Consider the following 18505-nt stretch of genomic DNA (forward strand, 5'->3'; position numbering starts at 1 on the left):
CGACACGCGCGACCGTCTGTGTAATTTAATGCCGGGTAAATACGCCAAGCGGAGAGTAGTTTTGCACTGTAATCTAGATGAATCTGCTGGAAAGGCCACTCCCAACGGGCATAGGTCGCTGTCAATTACAAAACGACCGTAAAGGGATGCCCGAGCGTACCTTCATGCCGAACATCTTATCGTCTCTCGTTGCAACGCTATTCAGATACTTACAAGAGGGGTCCGACCTCTCCTACCCTTGCACCCTGATTTTCACGAAATTTATGTAGCGTATGATTCTCGAACAACAGAAAAGAAAAAAGATACGATTCGATACGTATCGGCGGTCGTCCATTTTGAATGGGTAGAAACGGCCCTGGAAAGTTGGGGATGGAAAACGCATTTTCGAAATAACCCGGGGAACTAAGTGATTCAGGCAGAAATTTTTTGGGGGAATTGAGCGTCGAAGAAAGTTTTTTAAAAAGCGTAATTTGTTTAAAGAATACAGGGTGTGTCGCGAAATTTTTCCACCCTCGTTTGAAGCTTTGTTAAAAAGTTACAATAAAAGTACTTGGACACTCGGTATGCTTTGGGTACAGTAGATGCTCGAAATGGAGTCTTGACTTTCATACACCTGTGCTTTATTAGATTTAGGAGAAATAAAGCTTAACACTGGAACGACCAGAGTTGAATGTGGTAAATGTTTTCCCTTCTGGAATATTTAGATAAGACAATGCAAAAAAAAAAAACTTTCAAATTAGAATTATCGATGAAAAATAAATTGGCATACATAATTATTTCTGTACTTCGACAAAAGACACTGTATCTTAATTTCTGTCGTTTAAAGTGCGAAATCTGAAATCCGTCATTCTGATAAGTTTGGTAGCTCTAGTATTAATATCTTTTCCTAGAAAATTCAGTGTTCTTTTTAACTTTCGATACAAAAAGGTAGGCCTTCCATTTAAAAAATTCGAGATCACCTTGATATCTCGTAAAGATTATTAAAGATTATTTAAAAAATACAATTTCAGCATGACATGTCAAATATGTTTATTTTACTGGACAGGGAAAAGGACAAAGTATACATCTATTTATACCTATTTCATACGTTTAACATCGCGAAAGAAATGTCGAGCGGTTTCGTAAGTATAATGCGATTCAGCTGAGTGGCACCGAAAATGAGAGACGTCGCGATATTTTTCGAATGTAGAAAAAGGGACGTCCGCTGTCGGAAATTTATCTTCTCGTAATAACAACGTGGAAACACCGTTTTCCGGATGTTGTCACGTACCGTTCGTTCTTGTACGTGTCCGCCTCTTTGTCTTCTTCTTTCTTCTTTTCCGCCCTTCCGCCACCGTCCCTCTGGGGTTCAGTCGTGTCCGCATTATAATGGCATTTTGTGTCTCCACATTATACTTATCATCTCGCCTTATGCTACACGTTTTCTTACGTTCCACAATGCCGTCTTATCTGATCCTTTTTCTTCTTCTTTAAATTGCGAACGCCTGGCAGTTGGTGGCGATGTGACACGAGGTAACCTAGAGTGGTAGAAAATGAAACGGACATGATCTAGATAGCTTAACGGCGGAGCAATTTCACGGGGAATAAGTGTCGTTGTTGGACCGCGGATTTTTATGCAAATTCGTGTTTTTGGGAATGTAGGTGAAAAAAGGGAAACTTCGGTGGAAGATTATTTTTATAACAATAATTGCACAGAACGTGAAATTCTGCACATCTAGTTATTGTCATCCATGTACCATTTCGTTTCTTTCTTTCTCAACCCTTAACAGCTATCATAAAAAAATTAGATACTGTAGAAAGCACTATAATTTTGATATTTTGCGTATTTTTACCATTTCACGTGCATTCTGTGCAATTTTGCACCTTTAAATTTCCCATGGTACCGTTTCATTTTTATCTTTCTCAACCGTTAAAAGTTATCGTAAAAAAAATCAGATGTTATAGAAAGCGCTATAATTTGGATGTTTTTTTATATTACATGCATTCTGTGCAATTTTGCACCTTTAAATTCCCTAGTCATAGTCATCCATATAGGTACTATTTCATTTTCTTCTTTCTCAACCCTTGAAAAAGAAATCACGTTAATTCTGTCATGAATGAAGTCTCACCCCAAGCTAACATTTTTTCTTTCATGATAACACTGTCAGTACTGATAGTGTGAATAAACACAGTGGTAACGTTTATTAAAAAGATCGAAAAAGAATTCGTACATATCGTATAAATGAAATAGAACAAGTAAAATGCAACACTGCTCTAACGAGGTATTCACATTTTTATTTTTAATTATTATACCTGTATACCGTGACCGAAAGGGAATTTTTATTCCAAACATTTGTTTATACACGCACCAACTCATTTCACAATTGTAAAGATACTTTTTCATAAAAGAAAACGATGCGTTTGCCACGGGAAAACATTATTTTCAGCTGTTTTTTTTTTCAGAATACCAAGCACAAAACAGAAAGTGAGAATAACGCGTAAAAGAGTGTTTTTATTTTCATAAAAAAATTAAAGAGACCATTTCTCGAATCTTTACCGTCCACTTTGCGCGGTAAAGATCACACGTTCCTCTCTTGTTAGATTCGTACGTTCCTCCTCCTCTTTTCTTACAGCAAACCTGCAAATCTCTTATACCGAAATCATAGTTTGCCGTCGTATATATACTACATCTACACTTTACGTATCTCCCCTCTCCGATGTTCACATTTGCATTTGTGCTTCTCTTTCTGGCCCGGCTTTAGAGGCTCTCCTGCAAGCTTCGCTGCTCATCCTTCTTCCTTTTCCCCGTTCCTTCTCTCTCCCAACCTCCCTTTCTTTCTCCCCATACACACACTCACACACATTCCGGTTTCATCTCGGGAATATAAAAAGGGCTGAGCACACGAGTGTTTAGTAACTTTGTCAGCGTTTTTAATCCCGTCTTTTATCCTACTTCTGCTTTCGCTTATCCTGTACGCGCCTCTCTTTACCTACCCCGTTTCTCTTCCACGTTGAATAAGCGTATGGGCGTACCTTTTCTCCTTCCTTTTTTTTTTCCCCCCTTTTTTTTGCAGTTTGTTTCCGGCTTCGACACAGCCGCGTGTCTCTCTATGTGCTTTGTAAAACGAGCCGTTGTACCAATTACAAGTACTCGCGTTCAACTCGCTCGGATTTAGTAGCTTCATCAATGAAATTGATTGGTTTGGTCCGTTCCCGGTGTCGACATACAAGCTACACGTAATGCTAGTAGCTCAAACGGTGGTTATTGAACATATGTTCAAACGATTTACACGTAACCCTGTTTCGTTCTTCCCTATTTCATCCAACGTCGAACAATATTTCGACCTCGATGGGAAATGCTCTAACGCGTTCCACCGGTGATTTCGATCTTGAAAAAGAGAGCTGACAACTGAACGTCCGACGAGTAGAATGCAGAAATGGAATAAGCTTCTCGAATTAAATTAAAAAAAAGAAAAAACTACTTGTGTTCGAAATTGAGGAAGAATTTAACGAAAGAAAGTACCTGGATTTCTCGAGGTAAATTAGGTCGTAATTTAACAGTAGAATGGCGTAACGATGTCGTAAATACGATGTATTTTACTAGTTACCGTGTAATTTCGTTGAACAATATTCGCTTTAATCAAACCTTACGAAATATCACTTTATTCCACGTAAATTATCGTTACCTTGTTTAGCATTATCAGTAAATCTCTCTCTCTCTAAATTTATCAAGGCAAGGTGAGTAAAACGGACCACAAGGTGACACAGGGCTGATATTAAATTCCACATGACCTATTCCATGTCGTGCCCTGTGACGCTTTTCCCACGATCGTTAGTATATTTTTTTCCATTTAGCTAGCGAGTCCATTAACAAAATAATAAGAACCCCACCCAGTGACACAGAAAACTCTGTAGGCCAACGTTCTGATGCATGATAGCAATTCCTTGCTGAACGTGTAAGTACAGACGTGCGTGCGAACGCTTATCGAAATGCTAGGATGTTTCTTTTACATCGTATTTATTGCTTGTATCGCGTTCTTATCGGCGTTCTTAGTTTTTTGTATTAGAGTAGAAAACTCTGTTTCTTCTTTTACAAGTAACACCGTGAACTAAACGTATCTAATCTGTGAAAGTATGCGAGTTGCAAAGGTGAGAAAGTTAAAGATGTTAAGTAATTTGTAACGATGTGAAATATTAATATGCAAGCAGGTCAAGAGATAGAATTTAGTAGCTCAGGCAAGAAATTAAAGAGCGTGTCTTTAGGAAGTGAAGTTATTTAGATCGAGTGTTATCAGATTTGTGTTAGGCTCGTGCGTATGAAACCTGGTATCCTTTTCGAAAAGTAATTACGTTTAACCGATCTGACACTACTATTTCTTCCCAAATGTGAGAAAAGACCTTGGAGGGTAGAAGTTTGGGGACGATGAAGTCGTCAAAGCGTCTCATTTCGAGGCGAAAGAGAAAATCTATTTTTACGAGGGTAGAAATAAACTAATCTGAGAAATGTATCGAGGTTAAGGGAGAGTACATCGAAAAACAGAAATAATACCATAGTTTTTTCTACCCTTCGTTTTTTGACCTTGCCATCGTAGATCTACCTATTTTCGCTCTAGATTCGCCAGAAGTAGTTTAATTAAAATCGAGAAGCCCACAGCTGTGACCTCTTACATTTGTCAAACTGTTCTACACACTGGAAAACAATAAATCTACTAAATTAACGAAAAATCGTAAAGAGCAAAATCTTGCTAAAAGTAATTAATTTATCCTCTTACCGCGAGGTAGGTACACTACTAACTTCTAGCCGAGACAAACAGCAGCTCTAATTCAATTTCCAAAATAGAAAAATCGCCAACAGTAAACTAGCTCTGTAATAAACTGCATATGTAAAATCCAGACCAAAGGTTATCTCAGATTCGAACCGTGATACCCGATTTCGCCTCGATTTTTCAAAACTGAGGACAGGTATCGGGGTAACGCTTGAATCAGAGCAATTAAGGATCGACGTTGCGTAGAAAGCAGACTTTGTTAAATCTAGCGGAACGTGGCATGCGAATGACAACACAGAGAGTGGGATAACACAGATTTAAGGGTTGGAGGAAGATGAACTTTGGGTTACGACTGTGTAGAAGAATTAAGAAGAGAATTGAAATGACGAAGAGTCCAGTGTGAATAACAGTAAAAGTTTGTGATAAAACTAAGGCTAAGACAACAGAACGATAACACGAACCTCTACGCGCGTTTTAATCAACGCGTTCCCTTATCGAGGACAAGAGACACCGGCGTTACCCTAACGCGATCAAATTATTCCGAACATGAGGTTGGAAAAAAAAGCTCGTTTCGCATTCCTCGTTGGAGAATTTCCAACGTATTGAAGAGCCTTACCACTCTCTCTCTCTCTCTCTCTCTCTGGTATATTCACGGAAATAGCGCGCGTTAGCGTTTCAACAGAAGGGATGAACTGGGAGGAGGGTGGCGGAGGAGGGCCGCAGAATAAACTTAGACATGTTTGCCGAGCAATCAAATATATGAGTGGAAAGTCTTGCAGGCGTTATCGATTGGTTCGAACCGGCTGTGGTGGTATACAAGCGAAGAGGAAAGATAGAACAGTGGATCGGTGGGGTTTGGAAGGGGTCGAGAAGGGGTCGACGCCGAGTTCGAGACGAAATGGGAACGGGGGAGATCCACGAAACTAGTCTACATCGTCGTCGGCGGAAGGCTGAGCGGTTTGTCCAGTGTTTGTTGTTCGCCGTTGTTCGAGGGGGCAAACATAGTTTTCGAGCTGGCGAGAAGGAGCCACTGCTACTACTACCGAATAGTCACACATACATGTGCACGTTATATACACACACGCGTGTGTCTGCGTGTGTAGAACGAAAGAGAGAAGGAACACGCGTGACGTGTGCGTGTATATATATATTGTATATATATACAGGTACGAGAACTTTCGAGAAATTCGGGTCTTTTATTTTCGCGCGACGACCCCCCTCTCGTTCTCGTCTGGTAGGAAGCAACGGAGAAAAATCTCAAGAGCGCATCATCTTCGAAAGCTTTGCCAGAGATTTCGCTTGCACAAGAAGGAACAGCGCGGGTTAAGCCAGAACAAGCTCAGAAGTTCGGACAAATTCTTGCGATGTCGGTAAACGGATAGGGGTTGAATCGCGAGAGAATCTTGTCCGCCTACTTACACTTTGGATCACTTTTATTTCTGATTTCGGACATTCTACTTGGTACTTGGAAATTCTTCGGTGAGATACGCCGGAGTTCTGTAGGAACGATTAAAACCGTGGAGGATTTTACATTCGATAATTCGAACGCGAGGATCGTTATATCGCCAGCCGTGCCTCACGATTTTATTAACGCGTGTCTACTGTAAAACTTTGTGCGACCCGGAATTCAGTCTCGTTCTTCGGTTTATCCAGTTCGTTAATGCTGTTCAGTCGAGTGATAATTAAGAAGAATGAAATCGTCTCGGCGTTCATTTTTCATTACGCTGTATCAGAGTTCATCATATCGCTGGATAAATTCTTCGGATGGTTTGATAAGAAGAAAACGGGGGTTGGGCCAAACTCTTTCGCGGTTCGTAATAGAAGATTAGCGAAATTTTTTTTATTAAGGACGAAGTGGAAATGTTATGTATTTTTGCAAATAAATGGGAGAATCGGAGTGAGTATTCTTTGTTCACCAAAATTCCTTTCCATTCTGCACCACTACTATCGTGCAAAAATCAAAGGTCGTTTGCATTTTTGAATCTACTCGTGCAAGGATATTTTTAAACCCCTTTACGCTTACAATAGATGAACATTAAGATTTTGCCTTATTTTCCTAATTTCCTCTTCCTTAATGATAAAATTACCAAATGTACGGTCACTTTTACCATTTATGAAGGAGCAAAGGAAAAGTAGTCGAAAGTAATCGTAATTGAAAAAGCAAAACGAGTAACAGAAAAATTGAAAATACAAGAAATGTATCGTGTAATTACGAGATAATGATTGTTAAATTGTACCCCATTTCTTGCGCGAAGTTCCATTTCACCTAAGACCGTGTTCGAGCGGTGTAACAGAGCTATCTGGATGATTTAGAACGGCCGCAGATAGGTGCAATTTTTCAGGATCATTTGCTCGCCGTAATACGCATCATTATTGCTCGAAACCAAGAATAGTGTCCCGGATTACGTAGCATTTCTCCGTTCGTGGTAAACATCTTTTATTAAGTGTACGTTACGCTCCGTTGGTGCGTCAATTTTTCAAAGCGCCCTCGGAGTTCTTTGTCTTCGTATCTCCATCTATATAACTATAACGATAAGCGCACATGGATGGTAGTAGGGGGGCGATTAATCGTTCCATCATCGTTGGGGATGGTCTCATCCCTGTGACAATGGATGAAACGGAACTCCTTCTACTTTTTCTCCGTGAATCCTTCTCGAAGATAAAACGGTCTTCGTTTCCTTTTTTTTTTTCCTCTCTTCTCGCGAGTATCTAAATTTTCTTCGTTAAAAGTGAAGAAAGAAAGAAAAAAGACAAGAAACACCGAAGATTCGTTTATTTGTCCGACCGATTGCGACTTTCGCCGCGAATGACGTTAAATCTAAGCTAATTTGAATATCGAAGACTAATGAAACTCTTCCTTTTTTTTATTTCAGGCTGTGCATTCGTGAAACTTTCATCGCATCAAGAAGCGCTAGCGGCGATCAATACCTTACACGGTAGCCAAACTATGCCGGTGAGTGGCATTTGCCTTTTACCTTAACTGTACTTCTCACAATCGAACTTTCTAACGTTTACATGAAACACTAGATACGTTTTGTATAAATATGTATAGAATACAGCAACATGAATACTTTAATTGATACAGAATTTCCGGAAATATTGCTGAAGAGAGATTCACTTAATCTGAAATTTTCAGATATTTCGTGACAAGATAATCGCACGATCTGAACATTTCAGATATTTCGCGATAAGGTAATCACAACTGTACGACACTACGATGTATCGAATATTCCTCAATGGAAGTTGTTGAAGTTAAGAGATGCGAAGAATAGAAATGAAGGAAATTAAGGCAGCAATCGAAGCTGAGACTGATACAAAGGATGAGAGTGTATGATAGATTCATACCTGGCGGTTCTATGGAGCAGGCAAAGCATATAGGATGGACAGCTGTAGTAATGACTGTCGTGGCAGCAAACACTCCGTGCCTGCAATCTAATGACTGGCCAAACAGAAATCTGCATAACACTTGGAGAAGTGTGGGTCGCCTCCTTCTCCATCGCTGAATCTCCCTTGGCCTCCGTCAAACCACCAAACTTTCTAAGCTTAGGGTCGGACCAGAAATTCCCAGCTGTAATTGAATTGTGAGTTTCATTCGGGATTCCACCTGCTGATTGACGAATGTTCGCAAAGCCGCTTCCCGAACTTGACCATACCAGCATTCATCTTCCTCTATTCGTCGTTGCTGCCCGTACTACAGTTTGTTCGGTGATGCTCATCGACATATTGAAGTTCCCCGGCCACTTGTTTATTAGTGTTACGCTTAATGGTACGGCATGACGGTTAACGATGCAACTTTAGGTTAATGGCTATCAGTGATCGATACCAAGAGTACAATGATAGATTGAGAACACGTAACGTGGCTGATGGTAAACTGTGCTGTGTGATATCGCTTCGCGAATGTGAAATTGTGGCTAAATATTCCGGTGGATAGAGCCTCGAGATCTATTATTTGCAATTTTTGAAGACATTAGGTGTATCTATGTTCTTCTGTGTCAAAAGTAGAACTGTGTAAAAAGTAAAATTACGCCTGGAGAAAGTATTGGTACATGTATATGAGCCATTTCACGTCAAATTGCACGAAACACTGTGGTCACAGCTTTGGAACTTTAGGTGGAGGCTAAAGTTTGGTTGGAAACTTGCATAGTGTAATTAACAATAGCGAAATATAATTAAAGGAAAGTGACCAGTTTCAAGGTCTCTATGCATCTTTGATGACTTCATAGTCACACTATTTAACGTGAGAATACGTGAAACTATACACACACTCGATACTTTTTTTTCACGTATCCGGAAATCGTTTCAGTGTCCATTGGGTACAGCGGGAAAAGCAGAAGAGACGTATTTTCCAGCAGCAACAAGAGATTCGCGTTTCGCGTCACGCGTGTATGAAATCATGGATTGCCTGAAGTTGAAGGGTGAAGGCGGGAGCAGATGCGAGGCTGTTACGTGAATATTATTCGTTACAACGCCATAATCTAATAACGAAGTCCAGGGAGAAATTGTGGGCACGGAAGGGGAACTTCAGGATCGTGCCAGGGACTATTTGCCTTTAAAAGAGAAACTGGCATAGCGCGGGACGTAATATGCAGATCACTTAATTATCACAGCAATTTATGCAAATCTTGACACCAACGTTACAAGACTTCATCGCATCCCATCGAGAGATTCGAATCAAGGATAGAATGAGTCATGCAGATGATAGGATGATTCTAGATTTATTGCTTTAACACAATAATGCACTGTTCGTAATGGACAAAGCGAGGTGCCTGTTAAATCAGCCGAATGAAAGTTGCGTTAAAATTTTACCGTTCATTTTTTCTGCTTGTGAATTTGGGTATTGTAAGACTTATGGTTGTATTTTAATAGCGAATATTTGTTAACAGAAACAGAATATGACAGACTGTAAGACTGCGCCTGGTATTATTATTAACTGTTCTATTGCAAGTTCTTCACTCTCGTTCCGCATCACACACTTTCTCGTCTCACATTTTTCTCACACTCTTCCAAAAAACTCTGTCTAAACACTACACATGCACGGTGTTTTCGGGTTTTTCCCATAATGGCCAACGATGGACCTCGCGAAAAGGGTTTATGTCTCTGTCGATCCTTGCTTCCTCTTTTATTACCCTCGTCGTACGTTTTTTAAAACTACGAAAGAGGGGACAACACTTGCAATCCTACAATATACCAGTGAAACATTAATTGTAATTTCTTCTTCATTTTCTTGTTACCCTTCAATTAGCATTTCGACTGCTCCCTGTAAGCTCAGGAGTTTACTTCCAACATCATTTCTCACTGAAACTAGAGGGAAGACGTTCAACTCTATACCGAGAGCGAATCAATTTCGAAATCCTAGGTATCGACTGATCTATCCTCAAACTAGCACAAAGTCATTATCGTAAAAATTCTTAGCCATGGTGCACAAATTTTCCAATGATTTTTCGCCTGAAAACTGATCAACCTGTACAGTGCAGCTTGGCATTGTGCATTTCACGCAATGGAGAAGACGTTCAGGTCAGTACTGAGAGCGGATCAATTTCAAAATCATAGGTATCGACTGCATAGCATAGAGTAATTATCGCAAAAAATTCTTAGCCATGGTGCACAAATTTTCCAATGATTTTTCGCCAAAAAAAACTGATCAAGCAGTACGGTGCAGCTAGCTTCACTTGAATCGACATTGTCCATGTCACGCAACGGGCAATATTTCTCCCGTGGCTCAATATTTCTGCGAGGTTCGCGGGTGCGTCTCCTGCGGTACGTGTCACCAGCGGAATGCGACCAAGCCGGCCTCGCGGGTAGTTATGCCTTCTGAAGCGTGTGACATTTCTTGTCACGCCTCACGACACGCTCGCGAACCACCCCTTCCTCCGCCACCTCCACCCCGAAGCGGCGTGCTCTTCGCTCACCCATGGCTTTGCAGACTCCTGAAATGTTTCGTAATAAAAGCAAACCTACGAGAGAAGTGTTTTGCTACGGTGCTGGCTAAAACGTGCTAGAACGTAACACAGTCGTTTCAGTGCAGGAATTTTACGTAACGTTGCTTCGTTTTTATTTTCCTCGCCGACCCTCGAGCGTGCTGGCACCGCTCGGAAATTAAGTGCTCGGAATAAAAAACACCCCCACTGGTCGCTAGTTCTCCATCCTGAAACGTACGTAGATTTAAGGAAAGGATTTAAGGAACACTCTCGCCTCTCCCGTATATTTCAATTACATATTTATCGACCTAAACGGTCGTTTTGTCGTAAAAACAAGCGATACTTGCACAACTGAATAGCAGCGAAATCGATCGTAATTGCTGTTATTTTTGTACAAACACGTCAAATTTCCAAGGAGTTACGGTTATCTCGGAACTTTCTGTTTATGATCGTATCGACGGTTGGTGATTAAAACCGAGCAATGTGGAGCAACCCCGGGCGTGAAAGATCGGCGCGTGAAAATGAAGGAAGTTTCGCTGTAGATTTGGACCGGCGCGCCGGTCGAAGATCTTGTTGAAGAGACGTTGACACGAAGGATTAGGTACACGGACTTGAAAAGTTCGTTAAATCGAGAAAGATAGAACCGTGTGTTGTAGGTTGGTGATGTGGCGCATCAATGGCAGGAGTGGCCCTCGAGTCTTAGCGAATGTTCCTCTCCCTCCCTTCGTTCGGAGACGAGCGAAAAGTGGATGGAAGGAAATTGTCTCTGCATTAACAGAGGCTCGGAAACTGCTTCCAACATTTAATTAAAGACATTCCCTGAGTAATTCCCTCGGCGGCCTCGTAATTGCATTGCTTTTATCTCCAATACAACTGTTACTTGTTTGGCGAGTCTTTTCTATCGAGAGTCAGAACGAGAGACGAAATCCCGTGGGTAAGAAGAAGTACGATCGGAGAAAAAGAAACGCGACCAAGCGTGAGACATGGAGACCTTCCCCCTTCTCGATACGATCCCGTTCTTCCTAGAGGATGATTGTTCTTTAAGGAACGGTTCTTAATATCACTATTACTGTGATTACTTTTAAATTGGAACAAATTAAGCCTCGGTGCCCCTAAGCTTCTGCTTAAAAATAGATAATCGATCCGATCGAGGCAACGTTGCATTGTACTTGCAGCGTCACGGAAAGTAAAATTATTACGGCGACGTTTAACGGAACTCTTCTTGAAGGGGTGAAACTTTTGGAATATTTCTCGTTTCTAAATTTTCCAACATTTTCATTTTTTCATAATTGGACAAAGAAGGTGAAAGTTACGTTTATATCCTCTGACACAAAATTGAAACTTTTTATTTAGTAATTACCTGTGAAAAAATTTCCCAAAGTTTATGTATTTTTGACACCTCAGAGTGGTTTCTTTCTTGACGAAATTTCCTTGCCGAGCTTTGAATAAAAACTAATGTTAGCGATCGAGTCGAAATCTCTAAATCGTCTTTTTTCTCGTATTTATTCGTATTAATTCGTGTCACAATTGCACGATATAAATGAATTCGGTATATTGGAAAATTTAACAAACGCGAAGCAAACGTTAGAATACGTGAACTATCGCGATATGAGGTGGAGAAAATGAAAAATCGGGCAGATTCTTCAATCGGTAGGCCGAAGGGTAGAGCTTGTAATTTCAAACACGCCGGAGAATTGGATGGTTTCAGTTCATTCCTTCATATCGGCTTCCGACAGAGAATCACGCGAACAAGAGGCAATCGACGTTCCGACCAGTCTTGCGGTTCCAGTTGTATCTATTGAAATTACCAGCTGGCGAATTGGCAAGTGTGATGGTGCGGTTAACAGGAAAACCTCCAATCAGTAGGTAATTGCTTCATTCCCTTACCAGGTCCACTGCAATATCACAGTTTTGTGAACCAGATTTTCACTTTCGAGTATTTTGCAGATCTCGAAGGATGAGGAATTTCTTAATTTTCATAAAATTTGTTAAACACGAAGATTTAACTTGTTAAAGATTAATAGGTTTGCAAGTGTTCATGCAACCTAGTTGCAAGTATACATATAGCAAGAAAAGGAGATTTTTAATTTCAGCAACGAGAAGAAAAAGATTCTAACTACAAAAAAGCTTCTAACGTGAGTAAATAATCTGAAAGTATTAAGTTTTACGCGTCGCAGAATCTTGAATAAATATTCAAACTTTACACCGATCGTTAACTTACTAAATATGGCAGCAGAAATTTAAAAAAATTCGTACCTTTAATTTTTACAACGACACACCTTCACAAAAGTGATTTACAACTTTGAAAATTTCATCTTTATAATAATACTAACATTACTCTACTCTTTAATATCCAATTACACCATAAATACATAAAATGCTCAATCCCTTCGCTCGAAAATACAGAAATTAATAATACTCTGTTACAGCACAAGAACACCCTTAACGAACGAGTACTTCCCCAAAGCCTATGATATCGTTACGAACGAGACAAAGAAATAATTTCGTTGGAAAAATGAGAAGAAACCGTCGTTCGACCGGTTTCCTCTCTCTTCTTTTTGTCACAATTTACCGTAACAGCAGTTAAGAATTATTCCAGCATACAAAGTATCATACATCCTGCTCAGCTCGATGTAACGAAGACTTTATACCCGTGACTATAATGAGGCTTTGTGCCGTTGTGTCGCGGATTTTAAAGAGACATTCTAAACAGTAAAGTGTACAAACATAACGAGCCATGGAGAGTACAAGCTTCAAACGTTCTCGTGATATCGCTTAGGGTGGCTTTTTCTTTTCGCGTGTAGTTCAGAACGTTGGATGGGAATTAATGAACTGTAATCCCCCAATAATGAGGCTTCGGCTTCACTGGCTCTGATACGACCTCGGCACCCTTCTTACCCCCACCATCTCGCCCGTCTGCACAACCTCTGTATTATCGATGTACGTACATACATATCTATATATGTAATACATATGTGCCCGTGTAAATGTCATATACGACGAGCTAGGCTCTGGCCATCGCGTTTACGCAGCTTCCACAACGCTTCGAGGCTGTCGGCGCGAGACAAATTATTTTCCTCAACAGCATGCGTCGATGCTTTTCACCGCGCGCATAACAAGTTGTTCGAGCGACTCCCCTGCCCAGAGAGAATGCACAATATCGCACCACCACCGCCAACCTACCCTCTTCTCACCTCTGCCCACCTCTTTACGGTCGTTTCCTAGCTTGTCGATATTTTTCCCAGCTTTACGATGGAACACTATTGAATATTTTTGCCCTGCGAATTTTCCTATCACCAGTGACCTCGATGTGGAAGTTGTCGCCGTTTGCCGCCTTCCTGCCGCGCTGCTGCGAGGAAAAAGAAGGAAGGCTGGCGTGACGCGGGGAATGGAAGAAGTTGTTTAAACGTTATTTTTTGTTCGGTGAGTTTGTTGAAAGGGAACGGTGCGCGATGGTTTCGTTGGGAATTAATTACGAGGCGGGAACAGGTTGGAAATTAAGGGACGGAAATGTAACGTGTCTGTGAATTCGAATTTGTTTTCGTTGTTGCGTTTTGGAAGTTTGGCTTGTGAATGTTGGAATTGGGAGAATTAGAAAGTGGGTGTGCTTGGAAAGGGTTGTTTTTGTTGGTTACTGTAACAGTATTGCAAGGAGAGAAAGAATCTCGTGTTTTTCGTTTTACAAATTCATCGTAGTTGCGAATTAAATGAACAATTAGTTAGGTTGGTTCTTTAACTACAATTAGGAAACATTCTTGCATCTTCGGTATATAAGAATTGTATGTTCGGTATAAAATTGTAACGATCGTTAATATTTCTTAAACAAACGGGAAATTAAGGATATTTGAACCTCAGTTTCGAGGTGTCTTCAATAAGAAAAGAGAAATACATACGAGTTTCACGGTTTCTCTCGATATTACTTACAATAATGTAGAAAGTTCTACCCAACCATAAAACCTGCATAACTTTTATGCCTTGTGAACTGTGGCCGGGTGCTGGTTTCCTTGGAACAGCTACACTTGGTCCTATCCGACTTTCTTTCAAATGAAACTTTTAATAATTGCGAACCCGCCGTTTTCCTTCTTTTCGATAAACTCGCGAAATATAATTCTAACGAAAGTGTCTCACATTGGTATCAACGTAAAATAGTTCCTTTCGTTATTTCTGGGTCAACCCTTTCGCTACCCTTTCGATTTTCATGCGTAACGCGAATTTTTAACCACGTCTGCAAAATTTCTTGTTTTGGCAGTATCGCTTTAAAATTCGATTTACTAAATTAAAATTGGAAGTGTTTAAACGATAAAATTAAGTATTAGGTCATCCCACAAGTTCCTAGCGAAAGCGAAAAATATTTTTATGAAAATCCAAGGAAAAGGTTTTGGAATTAAAAGGCACTTTCGTCTTTCTATCAAATTTAAAGGCTCGTTGGAGATATTGATGTAAATTATAAATTTCGATACGAACTTATGGGATGAGCTAATATTAAATTAAGGTGGAAGTGCGCCCAAATAGTGCCAGCAAATTTTCTAAACGTCTCTAGGCGCCAATAGTGATGAAAGGGTTGAGGAATTCATTCTGGAACTTCGATAATACAGTGGACAAAATTATATACCTACTCTGCGCCGTGGCTGTTAAAATGAACGCTCAGGATCGAGAAATTCTTACTGACCACGAGCTTGCGTTGGACGCGAGCTTTTCAAATGCGTACACTTCCACCCTCTGTCCTCGAGGTGGGTAACATTGGCACAATCCCGAAGGTCTCCAAGTCATTTTCCCTCAGGGACACGTATTTGACAAAGTCTAGGCGCAACGAGTTCCCGACGACGTTGGCGCCGATGAAAGTGCCAGAGACAAAGGCCATCCGCGACAGTTTGATAGCCAGAAACCCTCGAAGGCCAAGCCTTCGAGGATCTGTGCGTTTCTGAGTGCCGCGTCCTGGTTTATGCTCGTCTCACCGTACTGGACCTGAACGGCCCTTGATTGCACCTACTCTGTGAAAATACCTGGTTGACGATTAACAGAATACAAATGTTTTAATTTAAAACTGCCATCACTTTTGCCATTTCTTTCATCGAACAAATTTTTGTCTGTTAAATTTGTACTACACAAATAAATATATTTCAATTTTTAAATTTAAAACTTTGTATTTTTATTCGTGTAATGCAAATTTAACGGAAAGAAATCTGTTTGGTGGAAGAAATGGCAAAACATGGAAGGAGGTTTTACATCTTAAGCAATTTTAGGAAATTGCAACAGTTTAACGTTAGGAAACATTTTAGGAAATTTTTACATTTGATTAAAAATTTTAGATCCCAAGGTCACTGTAAATCTGCAAGATTTCACTTGATGGACAACACATAACCTGCTGTATAACACGAGGAATGTTGTTTAACGTGTTATATTACGTAGTATAGACGCAGTTTAACGAACGTAACGGTATACTGTGATAAAACATTCGTCTATGAACGCATCGCACATATTGTCATGTGCCTTTTTAATGCAGGGACACGTATCACCATAATTCCAACATTCAAACGTGCTTTAATAACAGTCATACATAATTCACATCGCTTTAAAAATTCTGATAGCAATATTTCGCACTGTGACACGTATACAGAGCTGTTTGCATCTCGAATTTTATAGGGTTGCAAGGAAATCGTGAAGAAATGAGCGTTTAAAGTACGATCAACTTCGTTTAAGTTTTTCTTGGTGTCATACACTTGTTTCGTCAAAAACTGCGTTGCATATTCCACGATGCACTTAATAATTTTCTAACAACTTCTGTTAGACACAGTAGGAGTACTGGCAAACGGATTTTGCTCCAATTTGCCTTCGTAGAGCAAGTGTTTCATTCTGTCGAGGTGGCATTTCGAATGTTAGGTGACGATTTGTCACAGGTAAGACAGACATCTAGCTAAATTGTGAAGCAAATATCTTCTGCGACTTCATCCACTCCTATCTCTCATACCGAACGAAGATCCTTAAAATAAATAGAAAAGGACTGAAAATGGAAACCAGGAAGCGTCTTGAAGCCGGAGACAAGAAATGGCGCGAAAAGAATGGAAGAAAAGGAAGAGAGGAGAGGATGTACAAGAGGGAAATCACGTGACAAGGAACGGTAATTTAGCCAAGTGTGTCAGCAGGTTACAATATTACCGTCGTTACATAAACTCAGACACGCCTATCGTTTGCATTGATGACGTGAATATAATATATCGCTAGAAGCTCAAAAGCTCAGCTTTTCTTCGCAGTCACAATGGCCACTGACCACCTGTTGCCTTTCCATTTATATTTTAGTCGTGACGAGAACGTCACTATCTTACGTTTTCTCGTAAACATCTTCAATGGAAATGTCTTTTCACAATTCAGGAATATTCAACCGTAATTTTTTTCCTTCTTTGTTAACCATTCGTAACGTGTTCGAAAATTTACCACAAAGGAAATAAATTGCACAAAACAGGTTCGTACGCTTGTCAAAGCTAGGGCCGTTTTTTTTTTTTTTTTTTTTTGGTCATTTACGTCTGTATATCAATAGTGAAGTAAATTTCAGTTGAAATTTAATTTTAATCAATTAATCAATTTGATTTTAGGTGCTTCGAAAATTAATATTTTATTATGTGATCCTTTCTTTGTGCAATCAAATAATTTTCATTCTTTTTAGTGTAAATTGTTACGTTTGAAAAATTTCGTATATTTTACTAAATCTGAAAAATGAGAAATTCGTCGAAAGTAGACAATTTTTGGAAAAACGTCGATATTTTCAAACGTATTTAGGAATATCCACAATTTATTTTCTGTGGTATTGACAGAAAACTCCGAACGTCTCTTGATCCCGTGATTTCGATTGAAATCAGGGATCAGATTTGTTCTGTCCCACGAGAAGGAAGAAATTACAGAAAAATCGACGTGTACACCGAATGAAGACAAGTCGGTCGGTATTTGGAACGGTTAATTTCCGAGTAACGAGGAAAGAAGGTCCGTAAGCTTCTTTAATAATTACATCCGTTGTCGAAGCAGCACTATTATCAAATTTTCTACGTGTTATAAATTCATAAAGGATGGGAAACGCGTACGCGGCCACGGAGAAAATGCGAGATTCTAGAAAATTATGCAGCTTTGCGTCGGCGACGGTAATCCCCTTGCTTATAGCCCCGCTCCGTCTTATGGAAATTACGAACGGGCACGTCTGACAGCAGTATCTGATCCTGCATTTCAGACTCGCTTGTCATAGCATAGCAATTTACATTGTGAGCAACTTAATCCTGACACAATAAATCGCGTAATCGTCTCTCTCCGTCGGTCTTACATAATTTATTGGTCATACTTTGTGTGCCACCTTGATTAAATGATTTTTTTCACCGGTTCTTCTCGCCGATTTTCAAGTATTTCGGACCAAATGTTACTGTGATTTCGTGCAGTTAATACACGACACACGAAATTTATTCGTTGTATAAATTCTTTCAAAATATTTCACACATTTGTCGTTGTACAAATTTCAAGTAGAAAAAGTGTTTCACCGACACAACAATTATTAAAGATACTTTTATTTTCAGCGAAAATATGCATGAGTACATGTGTATACTTACACGAATGCAAAAAGGAACGTTTGCACTTCCTATTTTGTGTATAATATACTCGTGACGAAGTAGGAATGAAAGAAATTATTTTTGTTATTAATCGTGTGAAATTTCTCTGAAATTTACCAGCGATGTAAAATCATCGTAGCTAAACGTATCACGCGTATAATGTGTAACACTGTTAAAAAGAAATTTATTAATTATTTTTCATAGAAAGTCAAAAAAAATTTGCGCTCACATGCATTCTTCTGCGATGAATAATTAT

General features: G+C 39.8%; 1 protein-coding gene across 1 annotated transcript in view; it reads left to right on the top strand.

The window, feature by feature from the left end:
• The window catches only part of LOC108571953 (CUGBP Elav-like family member 4), a 69428-nt gene that overhangs the window by 32331 nt on the left and 18592 nt on the right, over positions 1 to 18505 (top strand). Inside the window, exon 3 of the mRNA XM_017934110.1 lies at positions 7619 to 7698. Coding sequence (XP_017789599.1) covers positions 7619 to 7698 — 80 coding nt within the window. The remainder of the gene's footprint in view (positions 1 to 7618; positions 7699 to 18505) is intronic.

The sequence above is a fragment of the Habropoda laboriosa genome, unplaced genomic scaffold (genome assembly GCF_001263275.1).
Source record: "Habropoda laboriosa isolate 0110345459 unplaced genomic scaffold, ASM126327v1 scaffold67, whole genome shotgun sequence".
In the NCBI taxonomy this organism is placed as follows: Eukaryota; Metazoa; Arthropoda; class Insecta; order Hymenoptera; family Apidae; genus Habropoda; species Habropoda laboriosa.